Source organism: Podarcis tiliguerta, assembly GCF_965153285.1.
Source record: "Podarcis tiliguerta genome assembly, chromosome: 12".
Taxonomy (NCBI): domain Eukaryota; kingdom Metazoa; phylum Chordata; class Lepidosauria; order Squamata; family Lacertidae; genus Podarcis; species Podarcis tiliguerta.
This window is the reverse complement of record NC_139545.1, coordinates 12071494-12089730: the sequence shown is the minus strand read 5'-3', so window position 1 is coordinate 12089730 and position 18237 is coordinate 12071494. Positions and strand designations below refer to the sequence as shown.

At 40.9% G+C, this 18237-nt stretch overlaps 1 protein-coding gene across 6 annotated transcripts in view; it reads right to left on the bottom strand.

The window, feature by feature from the left end:
• Nucleotides 1-18237, bottom strand: part of ULK4 (unc-51 like kinase 4) — a 161618-nt gene that overhangs the window by 84460 nt on the left and 58921 nt on the right. For all 6 annotated transcript variants that reach the window (XM_083404656.1, XM_083404654.1, XM_083404658.1 and 3 more), the window contains exons 26-31: nt 14532-14583; nt 14344-14438; nt 11184-11235; nt 10943-11084; nt 10097-10189; nt 8448-8496 (exon numbers count right to left, since the gene is read on the bottom strand). In XM_083404656.1, coding sequence (XP_083260782.1) covers nt 8448-8496; nt 10097-10189; nt 10943-11084; nt 11184-11235; nt 14344-14438; nt 14532-14583 — 483 coding nt within the window. The remainder of the gene's footprint in view (nt 1-8447; nt 8497-10096; nt 10190-10942; nt 11085-11183; nt 11236-14343; nt 14439-14531; nt 14584-18237) is intronic.

The window sequence follows — 18237 nt, the reverse complement described above, 5'->3', positions numbered from 1 at the left end:
TTATAAATGTTTGATTTCAACAATGTGATTATATAATTGATCAGTAGTGGAAATACTTAACTAGGCCCACATCATGTGGAAAGGCTCTGGTCCTCTGCTAAGATGTAAGCAATGAAGCATGAGGTAGTAAAGTTACTCACCACTGGAAACCTACAACCATGTTACAAACTCATGGGCAAGTTAGCAAGAACATCCGTTTGAAATCAGAGGATTTGGAGTCAAGTGCAACATGGATCTTATAAATTGGCAAGGTAACTTCCATTTTCTAAAGTTATATACTCAATAGCTATTGCAAATCAGTAAAACAAGTAAGGAATCAATGCAAGTAATTGGCTTTTGTTCGGGAGTAGACAACAATATTTGCTTTGATTACTTGGGAAGCACGGTAAGCCAGATCTAATTTGAGAGAAAATGTGCACTGGTGATTGAGACTCCCCTTGCTAATGAAACAAACCACCACCTGAAGCCTTCACATAAATGTTGAACTTCGTGTTATTCCATGAAATTCATTTTCCCTATAAGCATTTGTTTATATAAAAAGATGATTGCACTTAAGGATGTTTTCAACTTAAGATCTGCAACCATGTTTGCAAGAGGACATATCAATATTGCATTATTAGTCATTTTTATTTCCAGCACAACATGTATTTCAGTGCCTCATGGAAAAGTAACTCCGTGAGACTGGTAAAGAGCCTAAATTAGGTGTAAGGAATGATAATGCACCTTAATGATTGTGATAGCATGAAAATTAAATCTAATCATGTTCCATTAAGCATGCTCTCACTTCCATTTTTACAAAATTATTTTATTATGGTTCCTCTACTGTCTATTGAAATAAGCTTTTACAGCAATTTAATTTTCTACTATAAACAACCCTCATTTTTCACAATGCATCCCCCTGAGATTAGAGAAGGATAATTTAAATTTCTCCAGTCTTGCAGCTATACTAAGGTAACAATTTGCAGAGGCGAAGATTTTGTTTTCCTATTTGCAGTAGAGATCATTAAGATATAATTAGACTCTTATTCATGAGTATGAGCATCCTTGCTATGGAGATGCCAGTCATCAAATCAGCGTCCTCTGCACCTGTGTCGAATATGAAGGGCAGCAAGAATAATCCCCACTTCAGTCTCAGGGGAGTTCTGCATTAAATGAACTGCACTAGACATCTCTTTCTCCCTCTTTTGTTATTAATGGAATCTTATTCATGCCTCCAGTGTTTTCTCAGACTCCATTATTATCGATCAAAATTGCTAGACTATTTGCTTTCAGCAATATGCTGCTGCACTGCTACCCAGATGTGAGTCCTAACGACAACTACGTGTGGTGAATTTTAATCACACCCTGTCTGAAACTGATCACAAGCAACTTATGCTGTACAGAAAGAGGCAAACCAGTCTACTTACAAAATAACCCGTGGCTCTTTCAGAAACAGTATAAATATATGTAGGTCTTGTTTTTAAAACTCAATACTAACACCCCCCCTCCTTGCTACAAAAAAGTTCTAGATTTAAAATGTATGACTTTAATTAGAATGTAAACCAGCATTTTGATACTTTTGCTGCTATGTTGAGGGAAAATAACGGTAAAAATAATGTACTGGAACTTTTATTCCTGAAGCCAGAGGCTTGGATCCAATGCTATCCTAGTGTGAGAAAAAAGCCACATCTGCTTGTGCAAGCAGGAGATTGCCCATTTCTTTTGATTTGTCCCCCAGTTGCCTGTCACAGCTGGGGCCTGAACAGTAGAGATGTGGCAGGAGAAAGAAGAATGGGATATGCCAGTAGCTAGCGCAAAAGTGCAAGACTGAAGAACCTCAGGGCTAACCAGGAGGCAGGATCAAGAAACAAGTGGAAAGTCAGGACTAAAGAGCAAGTCAAAACTTAAGGACAAACAAGGAGACAGAAGACGAGTAAGGGAACTACTATAGAAAAGATCAGTTATCTTGTTACTATCCTCTAGGCCTGTTTCCGAAATGGCAGACAGAAAAGGGCTTCCAGTGATGATCTCAGGGTCCAATCAGGCTCATATGGTAAAAGGTGGTCTTTTAGCCATACGTGTCCTGAGCCATATAAGGCTTTAAAGATCTGAGCTGGGCCCAGAAACAAACTTGCAGCTTCTGCAGTCAGGCCAACACTTCCAGAAATCTATTTTACAATGAATTTATGTTTGAAGATCATGGTGGAGGATGCTCCTAACCTATGAGATGATGCTTCCCTCAAAAAACCTGTTACCACAGTGCTCAACACTCATCTATCTGTGATGTTTCTACACTGGTTGATAAAATGTAGCACCCCGGCCACCACCGCATTCTCACATATTTACAGATTGATAGCAAGCTGTGATGTGTTTTCCTGACCCCTCTGAAAATGCAGGATTTTGAGAAGGGTCTTCTAGCTGCCCTGCCCTGACTATCTCATCTTGGCCTGTAACCCAAATAATTTCGAGACTTGGAAAAGGGACATGGAAGGGAAAGTGGACTGGTTCCATTTCCCCTTGCATTCCTCTCTCCTGGCAGTGGAAAGAGCTTTCTTCTCATCCTGTGTTTCCACAATATGTTCTCCCAGTGGTTCTTCAAATAGTTTGACACCTGAAAAGGGAAGGGTGGTCACCAGGTGCCTGGGATCCACCTTCCACTCCCACAACCAACTGTCCCAACATGCCAGAGTGGTAGCAGCCATAGACCTGGCCTTAAACTGCAACGTATCCAGAGGCGCAACAGACATAAGGGCTGACATATGAGAGGCTTTCATAAGTCCATCCTTAATTGATTTACGGATATCCTGCTGTGATCCCAACCCCTTGGCTCACATATATCTGGCCCTAGCAAAGACTGAAGTGGTGACTTGAAGGTATCAGCCTCAAAATTCCTGCACAATGTGCCCACCACTAATTTATCATAGGAATCATTTGCACCCCTCTTTACCCCTCATAAGAAGTGACAACAGAAGAAACCAGGGCAACCACAGGCTAGTGCAGTGATGGAAACTGAACTGCTGCATAATTTTATTGGGGAAGGTATAATGCTTCCCAGCCAATCTGAGGTTCAGTTTCAGCTTATCAGGACTGATTTACTCCACCTTCCAAACACTATCAAAGGCTAGCGGAAAGGGCACTGTAACACGTTTAGATGAAGCTGAAGGAAATACCTTTTCTACCCCAGAAGCCAAAGACTCATTAGAAGATTCAGGCTCAACAAGGAATTCCTCATTAAGCTGTCTAGCTTTTGCCAACAAGGCAGGATAAACATCTGAAGAAAAAAGCTTGCCCTGAAAGCTAGTGGACTCTAGCTCCTCCTCAGATAACTCTCCCACTTCATTGCCTTCCATAGCAACTGATTCAGAAAGCGCATCTCCATCTGCTCTAGTTTGCTCTGTTGGTGCCACAATTGGATTCTATGTAATTGCCTTAGCTCCCGCCACGACCCACATGTTGCCCTTCAACTGGAGAGAAACCAGGGGAGGATACTGAGGAAAGAGATCCCACAGAACAGCAGTGGAAGGAGATCTGTGGCATCTCGTCCTTTTGTGGCTTTTAGATTTAAGCTTCTGTTTCTTTTTGCATTTCTTGCTTGTGAAAGATCTCCCTCAAGCCAAACTAATAGATTTAGAAGGAAGAGAATCCTTTATTTTCTTCAGAGAACAACTCTCTTATCCACTGCAGGAATTTGGAGAAATGACCTCCCCAGGAAAAGGAGCACCAGTGAGGGCAAGCCACTCACCCCTTCAGTGGTGTGACTGCCACCTTTGGAATTCAGATGTGCTGTGTACAGAATCAGACCGTCCATATTCAGAAGTGCTGTTTTCAGATATTGCTCTGTTTTGGGCACTGGTATATGAAACACAGAGGAGGCCACCAAAGAGAACATATGCCTGCCAAAACCAAGCTCTTTCCAACAGAGTGAGAAGCAGCCCTCTGATAGGCGCTTCACAAAATTCTATGGCAAAGGAGCTGTGATGAGCTTGAGAGAAATTGAGGTAGAATTGTGGAAAGATTTGCTGTGATCAAAGACCAGCGCTCTACAGAGGTCTCAAGGAAAACCGCTAAATGTGGAATAAGTCACCACAATCCTGCTGGGTTTCACCGAGGTAGCAAGACTCATCATTACTAGCAGAAATAATGATGATAATGATGAAGGGAGATGAGGTCTAACCCTTCCCTCCCCAGCCACCACCCTGACAAACAATGCCCATAGTCAGCCTTACAAAAGGCAGAGTTGAAAGCTTAATTTCTAACAGTACTTGAAGTGTGTGGAGGGTTTTTGTTGGGATCGTGGTTGGAGAGGGAAGAGTTAACTATTCCCTCCTTGTGCACAATTGTCCCAATGAATATTTTCCTCCTCTCCATTTGTTTGAAACCACAGGTGCTACTGTATATTATGCATTTAATACAATGTGTAGTTCGGCTCTGAGTATGTTGAAATGCTAAGGTCTAAGGCATCTTTTGCATCTTAGAAAATAACATTAGAATTTACTTCTCCGGTTTAGTGAAATTAAACCAGAAATAAATTTAATCTGTGGACAGATGCCTTCTTCACATAAATGACAAGGAAGGCATCTAGTCATCTGTGCAAATGCACCTTTTCTGTATGTACACAGGTACTTGGTATGTGCCTGACCTTTCAAAAATGAAATCTCCCTCTAAATTATTGAATCCTCTATGCAATATATTTAGATTCTACCAGACATCAAAATAAAGATAATTAACTGAAGTATAACGCAGAAATGTGTTCAGATAATGGCAGCACCATTAACCTGGAAACATTATCCCAGATATTACTTAATTACAAAAGGTTTAATAAGATTGAGAGGTTTATAATTAGCTCATAACTTCCCCTGTACTGAAACATCTATCCACACAACAAATGTTAATTCTTTGAGAACACAGTATCAAATGATCATCACAGCAGCTATCAGACTAAGTTATGAACTAGGAAGTTCCCTGTTTAAATCTGCTATCTGCCACAAATTAAGTAGATCATCTTAGGCAAGGCACTCTCTCCCAGTCTCGGTCATCCTCAGCTGTAATATGAAGACTAGTAATACTGACACTTTAAGGCTGTGGCGTGGAACCTTTAGCCTGCAGGCCTGTGTAGGCGTGGTCTAAATCCCAATTAAAGGTAAAGGTAAAGGTACCCCTGCCCGTACGGGCCAGTTGTGTCCGACTCTAGGGTTGTGCGCCCATCTCACTTAAGAGGCCCGGGGGCCAGCGCTGTCCGGAGACACTTCCGGGTCACGTGGCCAGCGTGACAAAGCTGCTCTGGCGAGCCAGCACCAGCACAGCACACGGAAACGCCGTTTACCTTCCCGCTATAAAGCGGTACCTATTATCTATTTGCACTTAGGAGTGCTTTCGAACTGCTAGGTGGGCAGGAGCTGGAACCGAAAGACGGGAGCTCACCCCGCCGCGGGGATTCGAACCGCCAACCATGCGATCGGCAAGTCCTAGGCACTGAGGTTTTACCCACAGCGCCACCCGCGTCCCTAAATCCCAATTAGACCCACATAAATCACACCTGCCTTCCCCATACCCTGACATCATGTGTGGGGCAGGTATGGATGTGGCTACAAAGAAACAATTTGGAGCTTAAGGTGAGTGACAGGGAGTGCACTGCACTGGGATTAGCTGCACTAGGGAGTTCCCCACTGGGTGGAGTATAAGAGACTAGACAGTATTAAAGGTACTTTGGGCCCAAGTGAATGAACACAAGAATCCTGAACCTTAAATTGACAAATAGTGCAGCTCTAAGCAGCAGAGTAACAAGTTGCCAGTAACCTACAGCTTTGGACCAGATCCAAGGAGCAACCCCACATAAAACATGATGCGAAATCAATATTTGAGAAACCAATATGTATGGACCACTATGGTCAGGCTATCATGGTTCAGAAAGGGTTGCAGCTGGTGTACCAGTTGGAGCTGGTAAAAAGCACTGCTGGCCACAGAGGTCACTCTAGTGACAGAGATCAATCAAGGAATACCCCCGGACTGCGTACCTGTTCTTTAAAAGGGAGTGACGTCCCATTTAGAACGGGCAGTTTGACCCACAAGGCCTCAGTATTTCAGAATTCAAGCTCAGTTTATTGACCCTCATCCAGTCCAACACTGCATCCAAGCACCAGTATGAATAAGCTCCCAACTCGGATGTAATGGAGAAATAAGAGTTGGGTAGCATCAGTGTAGTGATGATACCTTGCTCCAAAACACCCAATGACTGCTCCCAACAGCTTCACAGAGATGTCAAACAGCACTGCTGACAAAATAGTGTGGTGTCCCATAGTGAAAACACCATGCAGCTGAAGAGCCCTCTTCCAAGACTACTTTCTGGACAAAATCCTGCAGCTAGGAGCAGAACCTCTGCAACACAGTGCTACTGATACCCACCCCACAGATTCAGTCCAGGAGGGTATCATGTTCAATGGTACTGAAGGCCACTGGGGGATCATGCAGAAGGAGCAGGGTTCCATCCCATCAGGGCAAACAAAGCTGATCCAGTCCCAAACCTATACATACACTCTATAACAGAAATGATGTCACTGGGCTTATTGTGAACCTTTCAAAATTCAGTGAACTTTTGTGGTAACTACAAATAAAGCTTTGCCCATAAAAACACATATTAAGAAAAAGTGAGGTGTTGTTATTTCAAGTTATTCTGATCTTGGGTGTGGCTGGCCATCATTCAGGCTATGATGATAAATATAGAAAAAAACAAGCTTTTTAAAGAACATTTAATTTACCTTGTTACAACCTTTTCATAGACAGAGCTTTAAATTAGAGATTTGAAAGAATTTCCCCCAAGGATGTAGTTTAATTTGAAAATATAATTAACTTTGGAATAATTATTGCTACCACTTCACTCCTTCCAACTTCCCTAGAGAAAAAGCAAACTTTTGCTTGGTACCCATGAAATGAGAAAGGCATTGTAATTTTACAGCGTTTAAGGAGTACCAAGGAAGACATAATAGAATTCTATTGCTCAAGGAACAGAAAGGCAAATTTACAACAAAACACTCAAGCGGATTTTGTAAAGAAATATTCTGCTAATCTTTAAATTATTTTCCAAAAGCCAAAACCTCCAATTAAATTTTTGCTTGCTGTGCTGTTATCAGTTACTCTGAAAGTTTTGCATACTATAGCACCTTAGTAATTTAGCTAGTCTGTCCACTCCCTATCCTGCAATTCGAATAAATAATGTTGCCAATTAGTTCTAGCGAAACATGTTGGAAACATACTCCTTTTGTCAGATGTTACGACTAACCTGCTCATTCATTAGAAGTAGCATGGTTCTCTGGATAGAACAATTCATATGTATACAATCAATCCTCTGCCTTCAGTTTATTCTTCCTTCTCATTGGAACCACCACCAGCATAGCTGCCAACCAGGACTTCTAGGTAGTGCAAGTCCCCATAAGCAGTGATGCTGCTAGTAACACATGCAGCAAGCAAGCAATAGGTACCATGCAATAGGTACGCAGCAAAGATGTAATATGAATTGCCTGGCTCACCACAACTTACAGGGATGTTCTAAGTTACATCTGGAAGGCCCTAGCTAGCACTGCCAGTAACATCTGGATGGCTCCTCACCCCTGCTCCAAGCCATACATTGTGCAGCAAGAGGTCAGTCTGCAAAGTTAGGTGTAATGTTACTCTCCAGAGGGACTGGGGCAGGACTGGTAGGGTTAAATGCAGGGTGGCCAATGAGAGGCAGAGCCAACTAATTCTAGTTTTGTTCCCATTAGTGTGCCAGGCAGTGGAATAGCTTCCACTGCCTGGCACATAGTTTGCAGGAAAACTGTAGGATTTTTGCTTTATTTTCACACCAAAAGTCCCTAAGACGGTTGGATGGCGCCTTGTATGCCTCCTTCCGGCAACTCCTGCAGCCAAGCTGGTGCGCTGCTCTGCTTTCCTTTGAACCACATCAGCAAGGCCAAGAGGCGGGTCTTGCTGTCTGGGTACCCAGGGCCTCCATGTACACTGCTCAGGTTTGTGCCCCAAGGAGGTCACTTAGGTGCTGCTAATGCAGCTGTTTGACTTCATTTCCAGAGGCACAACTCCTGAGCCACATGGCAACTTTGGGCTCTCAGCCTCTCACTTCATTCTGGGCCTGCAGCTCAGGCTTGACTCTTTATGCACCTATGATTTTGAGGGCAGGGGGTGGTTTGACTGCTCCCTCTGCCTGCTTCCCTAAATCTTCAGTCAATGGGTGGTACAGTTTGTTCTCAAAGGAGTCTGGCTCCAAGTCAGGGTTAGGCATGACAATCTACAGTATATCAAGAATATGAAAGAATTTTCTCTAGTATATATCACAACAAAATCAGTCTAATAAGACTGCACAGCCTTTTTGAAATAGTGACATGCCCACTGAGGTAGCATATTAACAAGCAGACCATCATAATTAAATAATGCTTTAAGGTTATGTTAAAATCAAATTCTGTAAAATATATTCTCACCAGAATTACTTGAAAAATAGTTGGAACAAGATGAATTTCTTCAACAAGGCTGTAAAAAAACCCCAGAAACCCAAATTAAACCATTGAACATGAAACAGTGAGACAAAGTCTTTGTTGCTAAAATCTGTGACCCAGAACCTCAGCCCCTGACTACCTCTTCATTTAAATAAGTTCTACCACAGCTATTAAAACATAAATCCAATATTGCTTTAAAAATTACTTCTTGGTCTACCTTACAGATGTGAAGCAAGTGAGTGGAACAGTAAGTAAATTAATATTTTTTTAAAGGCAGATATTAAAATGCATTAAGTCCATCAAATGGGCAATGGAGGCAGTAAAATAATTTGAAGTAATAGGCTACAGTGGATATACTGAAATTAACACACATACACCGAAGCAGCTTTTTATGTATGCTTCATTAGCTATTTTATCTTCTCTGCTTTAATATATTCAAGTATATTAGAATCACATACTGTGTATCTGAGAAGTGATTAACCACCAGGTTTCAGATAAAGGACATTCAACTTTATGACAACAGAGAGCTACAGAAGCCATTAAAAAACTGTTTAAATATGGGAACTTGACCAATTGGCCTTAAAAACTTCTACCACCTCAAATGTGCTTCCAAATTCCCTTCTTTTGCCATGTTACTCCCTATTTTGCCTCATTTGTCCCTAGTTTTCTGACTCTGCTGTGCTCTCCTACAATTCAGGAGATGAATTTTACCTGAGTTCAGAGAAAAATAATCCAAAAGCAACATAAGAAAAGCAAATCTTACACACTTGCACGATTTATGTGAGGGTGACAGCACATCAGAGTCGCCCAAATAGCTGGTGTATAGAGGTGGGCAAAGGAATGGTTATGGAAAAACAGGCTAACCAAAAAAAGTAGATCAAGTCATTAAAAAGCAAATGTCTCGTGTCTGGTGGACACTCTAGTCTGAACAGAATTTTTTTGAAGCACGGTTAAAAGACTAATTTATACAACAGTTTGTTTTTTATTGAGAGATTCATTTTCCCCAAGTGTCTCGTGAACTGGGGGGGGAGGCCTATATTCAAAATATACTCTCTAATTATGAAAGAGTATGTGTAGCATGTATGAGGACCACAGAATTGTTGATGAAATTGAAACCACCCAATGGCCATTCATTCCTTGAGTAAGTCACCATTTGTAGCTGTTCTTTGGTGGGTGGGTCATATTTTTTTGTCCCCGAAACCCCCTCAATCTATAATAACCCTTAGATCCAAATTTATATTTCTACTTAGAATTAACAGTTTGAGTCTTTCTGTAAGAGTAGTTCTCTTCTTAAGGAAGTGACAGTACAATCCTAAAGATGATCATGCAGAAATAAGTCCCACCATATTCAATGATGTTTACTTCAAAGTAAATGTGTTTATGATTGAGAAAATACAGGAAAATGTAATTTGATGGCCAGAATACTAGTTCTTTGAGTTCAAGAGGGTTTTAGACTCATTTTTCTAAGCAGCAGGAACCTACACTACATGGCTCACTACAGTTAAAACTGAAGGAAGTTTCAAAAGCAGTTTATAATATGACATATCAAGGGTCAGCTGACTGATCTAAGATGAGGAAAGGTCAAGCTCTCTGGATTCTGGCTCACAGAAGTAGTGAACGTACAATTGGATTACCTTGTAAAAACGGGGCTATACTCTGTAAGGGCAACTAACAGCTTTAGACCATAAGCAGGTACTGGGTCAGGTGCCATTAGAATTTGCTGAAACCTAGAACAAAAGAAAGAACAACCTTGTGAAACACAAATGTAACTATTCCACCCATCATTTTCTGTAGGAAAATATGCTAGCAGTTGATCAAGTGAACCTTCCCTTAATCTGTCCACTCATACATCCTTCTACTGACTTATCTACTTGTACAATTTTTTGAAGGGAAAGCTATGTGTTTTGAACAGCAGAAAAATCAATTTTCTGGTAGTCTTTTGTAACAGGATGACCCTATTAGCAGTGGCAGGATTTGCCTTGGCAGCTTCTAAAGTTCAACCCAATTTTCTATCTGCTCAGCAGTAGATTTTATTATTAATTTGAGTATATTTTTTGTAATTATCATTTGCTTTTTTGTTCTCTTTTCTACTCATAGTCGATGTATGCTTGAAACCACTCTGCAACACTTTTCAGTTGAAGGAAAATTGGACTAATTAGGACAACCCATATATATTGTAGTTGAAGACGCAAAATAACTTGTGTTTTTTTTAAATCACACTCAGAGGATTAGAGGAAACCTTGTTTCTCTTTAGGAAGAGCCAGGCAGATTGTAAAAGGGTTATGCAAACTTGGGTGTCCTGCAGCTGTGTTGTTTCTACAATAAATATAGTGAAGGACTGTATAAAATCTCTTATACTGAGACATCTGGCAGAAAAATGTGCGACACTGTTTATTAATCCGACTGCAGTTCAGAAATGTGCAGCCAAAACAGATTGGTTATAGAATTAGTTTTGATTAGAAAAACTGTTCTGTACTTACTGAGGCAGCAATGAGTCTTTAATGAGAGACAGAAGTTTGTTGTTTGAGTTAAGGTTCTCTTTCTCTTCAGCCATGACCTCGTGGCTTACAAGCAGTGATGTGGTTTCTGAGAGCAACCGCAAGCTGAAGAGTCTCCACTCCACTAAAGAAGAAGAAAGGAATCAATGTGCCAAGAATGTGTCCGCACCGATGCTTAATTAAAGCAAAATGGGTATTTCAGTTGATGTGGCCATATATTTACCATTTTGACTGGAGACCAAAGAAACTAAGGGTGGGAGGATGTAATCCATAACCTAAAGGAAGGCATGATAAAGACCTGGCTTCAATTATACAGACATAACGATATTTCATGTATACTGCAATCTACGTTTATTTCCCAATTATAATAAATTACAATTCATAAATAGAGAAACCAACTTCACTCAGGTAAATTGTTTCAGTATTACAAATAAGAATAAGTGTGTTTTTTAAAAAAATCTACCAATTCTTAACTGAACACCAGCATAGATTTCCAACCATCATTTTTGCAAGGTAATTGGCATTGATTTTTAGGAAAGAAAATACAAACTTCAGTGGCACAATGTTGCTTATTTAAGATACAGACTTGAAGTCTCTGCATCATTCAATAAGGCATTCAGCTCACAAAGTCTGGAAATGAACTCAGTCCACCTGCCAGAAACATGGTGGTCCTTAAAGCAACAGTTGTAGCAGTGAGTCAGGGGAGCAATTCACCTCCCATCTCTTGTGGCAGAATTGGCTCGGATGCATAAGTAAGCAAAGTAGGGGATGGATTCCTTGTTTCTGCTATATATTCTGATAAAGGATCTTGGTGGCCACTTTCTACCCAATGTCCCAGTTTAAGAGCTTCTGGGCCATAAAGGTCCTCAGCTCCCCTAAAGGGCTTGACATGTTGGTCCGTGCTCTGGTGGGCTCAAAACCTCAGTCCAATGCCCTACTGGTGAGCCCAGCAACTGTGCCCTACATCATGCATGCCTTAGTGCTCTGGAACTAAACTACAGTTGTAGCCTAAATAAACCAACACAAACCTCTTCTTGTGTATTGCTCCTTGGACCCCAGGTCTTTCCTGTGCATGGTAGCACAAAATGATGGCAAATAAATGATTGTAAATCTCTACTGATGTTTACTTGAGCAGTACTAATTTGTACTTAATTTATAAGTAATTTTCCTTGACAAGGTTTTGTAGTGTGAAAAAAAAATTCCAAATAATCAACTCTTAATTACATAATACTGAATATGCTCATACGTACATGGAATGCCTATAGATTAACTCAATTACTGGCTGCAGACCTTATCATTCTGGTCCATTAGTTTGAAGAGAACATCACGTCCATATATTTAATTCCCATTTCCTTAATTTCCTATTGCAAGCAATTTTGCTCCTCTCTACAAACTATTATTCACCACCCAAGGTAGCTTAAAAACTATTTTACTTCATGAAAACAAAGAACTCTGTTGACACTAACTAGCTTAACCTCTGGGACTAATCTTAGACACACATTTCTAGTCAGAGAAAAGGATATCCTATTAAGAAGTTTTATATTTGAAGTATTGATCTGGAACCTTGAACATGTCTAGCTTCAATTTAACAAGAAAGCATTAAGCTCCTTTGGGTGCTCAGCATTTATATTCATGGATTTCAAGTCATGCTCAACCACCACCAATTAGAAGACATCCCAGGAGTGAAAGTATTTCTTTAAAAAAAACCCAACATTATATACATATCATGCAAATGAATTACTGCACAATGCTGCTAAGACTTATATTCCAATAATTACAGTCACACACCTTTTGAGTGATAGAGCACTACTGCAATTCATGCCACTAACTTACACCTGGAAAGGTCATGAAAAGTCATTATGGACCTCTGTATCATTTCTCTAATACAGTGGTACCTCGGGTTACATACACTTCAGGTTACACACTCCACTAAGCCAGAAATACTGCTTCAGGTTAAGAACTTTGCTTCAGGATAAGAACAGAAATTGGGCTCTGGCAGTGTGGTGTCAGCAGGAGGCCCCATTAGCTAAAGTGGTGCTTCAGGTTAAGAACAGTTTCAGGCTAAGAACGGACCTCCAGAACAAATTAAGTACTTAACCCAAGGTACCACTGTATACATTTGTAGAAAAGTGTCACCACGTGGTAGTTTGTGTGACTGCTGAGAGATGGTGCTTGCCCTATGAACTACAGTGTGACACTGTGAGGAAGAGGAGGCTGATAAGGACAGGTGGTGGTGGTGAGATGACAGCAGGAGGAGGACGAGGACGAGGAGGAGGAGGGATGGGGGCTGAAGGAGGTGAGGAAGCTGAGGAAGAAAAGAGCAGGAGGCTGAGGAGTTGTTGACTGAGGGGGAGGCTGATAGGAGGGAACAAGGACTTGGTGAGACAGGAAGAGCAACAGGGACAGCCCCATTTGCCTAGCTGTGCTGCCCACCCCATGGCCATGTAGAATTGTGGGTACTTTCTTTTTTTCAATTCCCCTGTTCTTGGATAGAGAGACAGAGGAGGATCTCTCTCTCTCACTCTGTGTGTGTGTGTTGTGTGTTGGGGAGGGAGATGCTCTTGGGTAGAGAAAGGGAGAGAAGGCTATAGTGACCCTCTAAGGGATGCAGGTGGCGCTGTGGGTTAAACCACAGAGCCTAGGACTTGCCGATCAGAAGTTCGGCGGTTCGAATCCCCGTGACGGGGTGAGCTCCCATTGCTCGGTCCCTGCTCCTGCCAACCTAACAGTTCGAAAGCATGTCAAAGTGCAAGTAGATAAATAGGTACCACTCCCGCAGGAAGGTAAGCGGCGTTTCCGTGCGCTGCTCTGGTTCGCCAGAAGTGGCTTAGTCAGGCTGGCCAGCTGTATGCTGGCTCCCTCGGCCAATAAAGCGAGATGAGTGCTGCAACCCCAGAGTCGGTCACAACTGGACCTAATGGTCAGGGGTCCCTTTACCCTTTACCTTTAAAGATATAAATACAGTGGTACCTTGGTTCTCAAATTTAATCCATTCCAGCAGTCCGTTCGACACCCAAAATGGTTATAAAAAAAATAGGCTGCAGGAACTTCTTGCACTCAATCTGAAGCCATGGAAGCTGTGTTGGATGTTCAGCTTCCGAAAAACGTTCACAAACTAGAACACTCACTTCCAGGTTTGCGGCGTTCAGGAGCCAAGCCGTTTGGGAACCAAGGTACCACTGTACTTCTAAATGAATAAATAAAATTATACACAACTGCCCCACTCCCTCTCCACCTGAGTCAAACATAGTTCAATCACTTTTCTTTTTACCCCCAGCGCTTCATTTCTAAAGCCATGGCCCTAATAACTCCTAATGATCTGGAAATACTAAATCATTAGTGAAAGTTGAGGTGCTAAGCATGCACGTGGCATCAGAACTTACCGTTGAGTGGTAAAGCGTTAACAACACTGGATGTTGCATTATTGCTTCAAATACTGACAAAGCAGTCTTAACTAGTTCTTCTGAAGCTGTTTGACCTGTTGGGGGAAAAAAGTGTAGTACAGCTCTTTTGCAAGAGAAGAAAAATGATTTTATATAAAGGGCATGATTGATGTCATAGTTATACTTACCTATTGCTCCATCTAAGTTAGTTTCTCCTGAATCTATTAATTTGACAAAACCCTGAAGAGAAAAATAAGACACAAAAAGAGAAAGGTTAACAAAGTCCTATGTCTTTGTTAAATAAATGTGTATAAAATAAAGGCCACATAGCAATAACAGTAGAGTAAGGTTAAAGGTTTTGTGACACAATGGCAGGATCTCCACAGAGAGAACATAATTTAAGCCTCTTTAGCACATTTACAGTACAGTGCAATCCTATCAAAGTCTACACAAGAGCTACTGAATTCAACAGGATCTATTCTCAGGTATCTAAGTATAAGACTGCAACCTTAATTATTCAAATTCAACATAAGACTTCTAGAAAACACAATTTTCTCTTATTTGTGCCATCTTTTTTATCTCCCCACATAATTCATACTTTATGGGTAGACTTACATGTAAGTAGAGAAAACTGTACCCTACTACATTTTAAGGATAACCTAAATAAATCATCCTTCTGAGGAGCAGCAAAAATAAAATATTAATGCTCTGGGATAAGTAAATACTTTGCTATTATTCCCTCTTCTCTTGTGCCACTTAATTTATTTCCATTTTTCTGATTCAATTTAATGCATAGAAGACATTTTATAGGGATGCAAGAGGTATGTCACTGATGCCACAGAAATAGTAATCCACATAATTTAAATATATATGTTATATATAAATTATCAGGTCATTTACATGGCTACCTTTTCAGTACTGAGAGATGCATAGGGGAAAGCATCATCTGATAAAAAAAATAATGATCCTGGCACATTGATGATAAATGAGGAACAACTTGATACATTTATTTATAGCCCCCTCTCTTTTTCAACAAAAAAAACCCCTAAAACTGTTTAACAAAAGAAATATAAAATAGAAATGGGTCAAAGCAGATCAATAGAAGGGACACCATTTCCCATCTCTGCAAATTGATTCCCCCTGATGGCATCCACAGAGGAACAGTATCAAGGGTACATATAAAATGCACAGCATATAACTGCATATACAGTAGCGCTTTTCACATGCATAAACACGTGCAAACACATGCAACACCGCATCACAAATCAAACAAACACACAGAACACTGTGTCATATGCGAACATGCACAAAGTAGTTTTTCACAAACAAACATGCAGCAGTTATTGTCTTTCATTGCTGTAGCCTACTTTTTCTAACTACAGCAACTTTCCTTTTGACTCCAACATGGGAGCTGCAATCTGTCCAAGATGTGGATGAATACCTGTCCTTGGCTAAATCACTGATAAACAGGAACTTATACTGAACCATACAGGAAGTTACTGGTTTTCTGTAAAGTCAAGATCTCCTTGATTCGTCCACTTTTGGTGTTCAGCAGTTGCCTCATATGAGAGGAGGTGTGAGAATGTGACACACACACCAGCCCCCAGGAACAACCTCAGCAAAGGCACAATAAAGAAGGGTAAATTTGAAGAAACCCGGTGGCCTTTCCTAACATTTCTCAATCAACCTGGATGTACTAGACATCCACCAAATGGCCACTTTTTGCTTTGGTTGGCCCATAACCCCAGATACTAAGTTTTTATTATCTTCAGGAAACCCACCCTTCCACAGTAGTTTTGCTCACTGGGTGTTTCTTTCCATTTTGCTCTTGCATGTGTTTGCACATACTTGTAATTTCTATTGTCCTTACCTTTATTTCTTTTGACTGTTATTGTTAGGTTGATGTTGAAAACTAATTTTAAAAATGACACATACCGGGGGGGGGGGGGGGCGGAGAGAGAGAGAGAGAGAGAGAGAGAGAGAGAGAGAGAGAACTGGGAGACATGGATGTTTTACTGAGGTAGTTTCCAGGGTATTAGACCTTGGAGCCAGAATCTAAGGCTATCTGACTTTTAGAAGACACCTGAAGGCAGCCCTGTTTAAGTTTTAAATGTCTGATGTTTTATTGTATTTTAAAAATTTTGTTGGAAGCCGCCCAGAGTGGCTGGGGAAACTCAGCCAAATGGGTAGGGTATAAAGAATAAATTGTTGTTGTTGTTGTTTAGCATGGTCGCATTGGCTGCTAAATGTACCACATAACAGAGATGGACCACAACCAAATCCCCATCAATACCTAATTAGACATGCTGGCTCTGGCGGCACTATTTGGTCCAATATTGTTAAAATGCCTTTCAGTTACTAGACACTGATGGGGACGGAATGCTCGGTCAATTCTGGCAAACCACTTGTGAACTCAATCCTTGTCCATCATTGCTTTTTAAATATAGCAGGAAGGGGGGTGGGTAGCTGGATCCAAGGGGTTGTTATGGCCTCTTTGAGAGAGTGAGTTGTTCCAGCCTCTTTAGAAGAGGCAACAAATCAATTACTCCTGTCAAAACCTAGCCTGGATCCAGAAGATGTTATGATCAGTCACTCCTGGATCTAAGTAATCTGTTTAATCAACTTATAATCAGGCTTCAGGCCTGGGTTTTGGGTGTAAACTGCCTTGGTTGCCTGGTTGGATGGCTTTTTCTATAAGATAACCAAGCAGGACTTGCATGTGCAACATTTATAGCAGAACACCTAATGTCATGCAACTCAGGCACACAATGGGTGATTGCATTCAGCTGCTGATCCAAAGGTTGGTAGTTCGAGCCCTCCAGAGACAACTGTGGGCAGTATTTCAGGGGGTTGGACTAGACGACTCTCGGGGTACCTTGCTACTCTACAATTCTATGATTCTCTGTCTCTTCCAGAGATTAAGGCTACAAGGAAGAATGAGAAAGTTGGGGAAAGCCACACTGATGCAAACAGCATGTCAAATATGGGATTTAATGCCAGAGATTATTTGCAGCACTCTCAATGACAATGCCCATCCGATAGAAGTGACCGGTTCCACGGGTGTCAAAGAGGCTTGCTTTTACTCATCACAGGCAACATCAGAAGGATGAAAAAACATATACACCTTTTCGAGCAATTGCCAATATTTTGACATAGCAGTTTACGAACTACAAACCTGACAGCTTTACCATATGTCAATCTCAAAATTCAGTGCATCCCTCAAGATAATCAGAATGATCCACTCGAACCCAAGGTGTTTAAAGCTCATTTGATTTCAATGGAAGAAAACAAGCACATGCTTTAACCTTAGCTGGATTTTGCTCTCAATTTATCCTCTATTCCTCATTATTAAAGGGGGAATGGAGGGGAAGGAACCTTTTATTAAGACAAGAAGGAAGCATCTGTTAAATGATGAGACCTGAGAGGTGACATGATATAGAATTCCAGACACTATGCAAAGACTCTTTCACATTACAAATCTCAATGTCCAGGGATCTTGGTGCCAAGGCCTACATATTAGCAGTGTACCACTGTTTCTTTTCAATTACTACACATTAAAATAAATAAATTTACATTCAGTTACAACCCATATCCTCAACTGCAATCAGACAAACACTATAGGGCTGATGTAAAGCTGTAATGAGTGGCATCCTGTTTAAACCGCCATTCTGCAAAGCAACTACAGAAATGGTTCTTCACAATTTGCCTTGCACAGAAATATACAAATATGCTGATTCATTAAACATTCATATCTTGTACTCTTTGTTCATAAAGTTTGTTTTAGTGAAGAATAAGCAGGACAGAAATGAGAAATAGATACTGTCCTGCTCTGCATTGCATCTGTTCTGTGGAAATTTTTTTGACAGCAATTTGTAGCTCAATACATTAATCCAA